This window comes from Lotus japonicus, chromosome 2 (assembly GCF_012489685.1).
Source record: "Lotus japonicus ecotype B-129 chromosome 2, LjGifu_v1.2".
Taxonomy (NCBI): domain Eukaryota; kingdom Viridiplantae; phylum Streptophyta; class Magnoliopsida; order Fabales; family Fabaceae; genus Lotus; species Lotus japonicus.
In genome coordinates, this window is record NC_080042.1 from 53,906,295 (window position 1) to 53,910,895 (window position 4,601).

Consider the following 4,601-nt stretch of genomic DNA (forward strand, 5'->3'; position numbering starts at 1 on the left):
CCCTAACACAGAAGTATTTAGGGAATGATATTGTGTTAGATGGAGAATATAGACAAGGAAATTCTTATATCTGGCGAGGCATCATCAAAGCAAAGGATCATGTTAAGTGTTGGTTTCTCCCAAAAATTGGTGGCGGCTCAACATCATTCTGGTACCATAATTGGCTCGGTTCTGGAAAACTTTGCAATAGAATCCCCTTTGTCAACATCTCAGATACTCTCTTCAGCATAGCCGATGTTTGGACTGCAGGTAGATGGAATTTTGACAAGTTAAATACTATTCTGCCTGAGGATATCCGAGCGGAAATCCTTGCCGTGCATATCCCTGACGTGCCTAATGGAGGGGATAGTATTAGATGGAGCCTCACTAATGATGGCTGGTACACTAAAGAATCAACATATTCAGCTCTTACTGCAGTTGATGCTCATAATAATGGTGATTGGAAGAGGATTTGGAGGATGCCTGTCCCAGAGAAAATTCGTTTCTTTCTTTGGTTGATACATAAAAATGCCTTGCCCACAAATGAGAAACGCTTGCGGAATCATCTGAGCTCCACCGCGAGATGCCCGAGATGTGAAGCGGAAATAGAGAATTTGGACCACTTGTTCCGGAGATGTCCACAAGGTCGTAGCATTTGGAACCAATTTGTAGGAATTCTGCCCAGCATAGATGCGAACACCTTTTTCAATGCTTGGTTCGTTAGTCTCCTGTCTGCGCGGGAAGGAATGCTAGCGGTAGCAGTTCTTTGGTGGAACTGGAAGTGGCGCAATAACACTGTCTTTGAGGGGGAAGAGTGGCACCTGGCTCTTGTTCTTCGTAAGGTTCTCCTAGATGTTAACGCTTGGCACAGTGGCGAGGTATTCTTGGGGCAGCAACAGCTAGTGCATGGACCAAGCAGCAATACCGTGCGGACCAACCGTTACAAATTAGCGATCGATGGAAGTTGGGATCCCATTACTCAGCGGATGGGTGGAGCGGCGATTCTTCTTGCATCGGATGGAGGGTGGCACGCAGCTGTGTCAGCGAGCAGGTCTCACGGTTCTGCTTTCAAATCGGAGCTCTGGGATTTGGAGATGGGCCTTGCTTATGCTTGGGACTCGGGTATCCGATCACTTGACTGTGTTTCAGATTGCTTAGAGGTCATTCGGGTGATTGGAACGCCAGTTGATGTTGCAAGCTTCTGGGAGAGGGAAAAGATTGTGGAAGTAAGGGAATGGATGACTAAGGACTGGAGTATATCTCTGGATTATGTGCCTCGGGAGAAGAACAACTCCGCTGACTTCCTTGCCAAGAAGGCTTGTAGAGAGGGATCGCCTCACCGGATCTAGGGTCAACCACCTCCTGATTTATCTGCGTCCTTGTATTTAGACGCTAGTCGCTAGTTTCGTTTGCGTGTTTAATTTTCCTACTGTAACCAAAAAAAAAAGAACACCCCCCCTCTCCTTAATCTTTAATTCGGCTATCTCAGTCTCACAGTGAAGACCTTTTTTCCAAAACTAACAACTCTAATTCAATACATTATTTAAGGTGGATCAAATATGGACTATTTAAACTAATATTATTATGTTGTGAATGAATAGAATCTCCAAAATCATAAAGTCAATTTCACTAATTAACAAAATCAGGTTTCAATTTAGTTTTTTTCTCATAGATAATTTGTCTATCTCCCTCCCCTTTTCTATTATTCTCCCAGTTTGTCAAAATAAAACTTCAAAACAGAGAAAGTGTATTTGGATTCTCATTGGAAACCCAGAATCAATTTTGGTAAAATAAAATCAATCTCATAGTCAACTCAGATATTTTATAAGTGTATTTCGTAATATTACCTAATTAAAATTACATTTTCATAAATATCTACCGACATAAATCAATTTACTTTCAACTTAATTAATTGTGACAAATGCTAATCAATATGTAGATTAAGCTTATGTAATCTGCCTGTAGCTTTAGAAGGGCCTCTTTAGGAACACAAGCAAGGGAAAAAGGAAAAAACATAAGAATCAAAAGAAAGAATTTATGAAATGAGTGTCTCTTCTTCTGAGTAAAGCTGGAAAAAATGTTGAAAAATAAAATTACATTAGAGAAATAATGGTTACTCCTCCTTGCCTTGGCATGCTCTGCAAAATGCAATTGAAGCCCTTAGAGAGAAATAATGGTTACTCCTCCTTGCCTTGGCATGCTCTGCAAAATGCAATTGAAGCCCTTAGAGGAGGCATGCTCCATGTGATATTTTCATCTAAAAATCTTCAAATAAAAAAGTTATCCTCTGTCTCTACCTGCAACTCCCTGAAATATTTTTATCCCACTCTCTGTCCGTTTCTCTGTCTCCAATCTTTCTTTTTCAGTTTTCATTTTTCTCTAATTAAATACAGCAATGTTCATCTTCATCTGAATCAGCTAATAACAAAGAATCTTCCTTTATTTCAGTTTTGAGTGGCTTCTCTTCATCAACACCAACACTTGATCCTGTTAATTTCATTGCTCTCTCAGCCTCAAATTCCCAATCTGTCCTAACAAGAACAACCAACATGGTCACTGCACAAGAACCCTGAGCAGCAAGAAGCCCAAGCCAAAGCCCTTGAAAATCATACCCAGCAAAGAAAGCTAACCAAATAGACACAGGCATTCCCACAAGGTAGAAACACCCCAAATTGATATTAGCACCATCTTTAGGCCTTGCAGTTCCTCTCAACACACCACACCCTGTTGTCTGAGGACAGTTTCCAAGCTCACATAGCCCAATAATAGGTAACACCATTGATGTTAATGCTATGATCTCTTTGTCCTGTGTGAACATGCTGGCCCAAATGTTTCTCACCATGAGAGCAAAAATGAGAGCTAAAAAACCAGATAGGAAGCTGCAAGAGAGGCCTACAATTGCAGAGAGCCTCCCCTTCGCCGGCTTCTGCGCCCCGAGCTTGTTCCCGACTCGAGTCGACACGCTGAAGCTGAGGGAAGAAGGGAAAATGTAGAGCAGGGAAGTTGTTTGAATCAAGATTCCCATGGACGCGACCGTGGCTTTCGGGTTTATAAGCAACCCGCATAGCAAAATCATGATCTCATACCACCACCATTCTAGGCAAACCGAAATGCAGCTTGGAATTGCCAAATTGAGGAGGATTTTCCAATTTGTGAAGCATTCAAAGGAGAAACCACCCCATGTTTTCTTGTGTGTGCCAGAGAAAACGATGTAGATGATCAAAGAAGCAACAAGGTTGAAATTTGTCCACACCCCACTAAGCGCAACACCCTTGATTCCTAAATTGAGGTGAGAAACAAGGAAAAAATTGATGGGTATGTGCAGAATTATGGAAAGTGTGGCACAGAGAGTGAGAGGCAGAGTAATGGATTGAGTTCTGAGGTAAATTCGTAATGGGTGGAGAAAGGATTGAGCTATGAGGTCAGGAATGGAGTATAGAAGATATGATTGTGCTTGTGTGGCTATGGCTTCATCCTGGTTACAAAACAGAAGAATTTGCTTCATGTAAAGCCAGAGAAGTGAAATGGGGATAGAGGTAAAGAGGAGTAGAAGAATGGTTCTTTGTAGGCAGAGGCCAAGAGTGGTGAACTTTTTGGCACCAAAGGCCTGGCCACAAATGGGTTCCATTCCGACGGCGAGGCCGGAGAGGATGGAGTAGCCGGTGATGTTGGCGAAGCCGACGGCGAGAGAGCCGCCGGCTAAGGCCAGGTCCCCGAGGCGGCCGAGGAAGAGCATGGAGATCATGGAGCGGCAGTAGAGGAGGAGGCCGGTGAGGATCATTGGGAAGGCGATCTTGGAAATGGAAACCACTTCCTTGAAGGCTTCTGGGAAATCATGGTGGGTTTTACTTTTGTTGTTTTTGGTTGTGGTGGGTTTGGAGATTAACGGGTTGGTGAGCACATTGGAAATAGAATTTGGTTGCTCTGTTTTCTTGATTGGGATTGGAGAATCGGGACTTGAATTGCATTTGCAGGTGACATCTTGAGAACTTGGATGACACATTTCCTTTGTGTTTTTGTGAAGGGAGAAAAAATGTGTTTGAACAGAGAGAGGGGAACAGAGAGAGAGAGAGAGAGAGAGAGAGAGAGAGAGAGAGAGAGTTGAAGAATGAGGAAGAGGGGGTTTGTAAGGGATTGTGTGTGGGGTTTTTATAGGGAACTTGTTAAGGGAGTCTTTTTGGTGGGAGAGAATAGACTTTGAATCTGCTGACTCGGAGGCACTTTGGTAAGAGCAGTAGTCTTGGGATTGATTTCATCATTTATGCACATCAAGAATATATTATTGACGATGATATCGGTTCTTGTTTTTGGGGTTTAATTGTATATTTCGATTTAGATGAGGATTACATTGAACAATTGGGTGTTAGAGCATCTCTAATGTAAGGTTCTTAATTCTTATTTTTGAGTTAATCACTCGAGAGGATGACATGGAATTCTTAGTTCTTAAACTAAGAACTAGGTTCTTATGTAAAAAGTTTTACTTTTTGAGTTCTTAGCATAAAAATTAAATTTTTCGCTCTATTTCATTTAATTTAGGTATTGAATTAACATTTAAATTTAAATAAAAAATATACGGAAATAAAAAATATTAATATAATGGTATTGTGGTACCGGATGAATAG

General features: G+C 41.6%; 1 protein-coding gene across 1 annotated transcript; it reads right to left on the reverse strand.

Moving 5' to 3' along the window:
* Positions 1-1,994: 1,994 nt before the first annotated feature.
* LOC130738349 (protein DETOXIFICATION 49-like) lies at positions 1,995-4,117 on the reverse strand. Its single transcript, XM_057590320.1, has 2 exons — positions 2,277-4,117; positions 1,995-2,181 (listed from the first exon to the last, which is right to left on the reverse strand). Exon 1 carries the CDS (start codon positions 3,980-3,982, stop codon positions 2,363-2,365), a length of 1,620 nt encoding a protein of 539 aa, XP_057446303.1. The 5' UTR covers positions 3,983-4,117; the 3' UTR covers positions 1,995-2,181; positions 2,277-2,362.
* Positions 4,118-4,601: the final 484 nt, after the last annotated feature.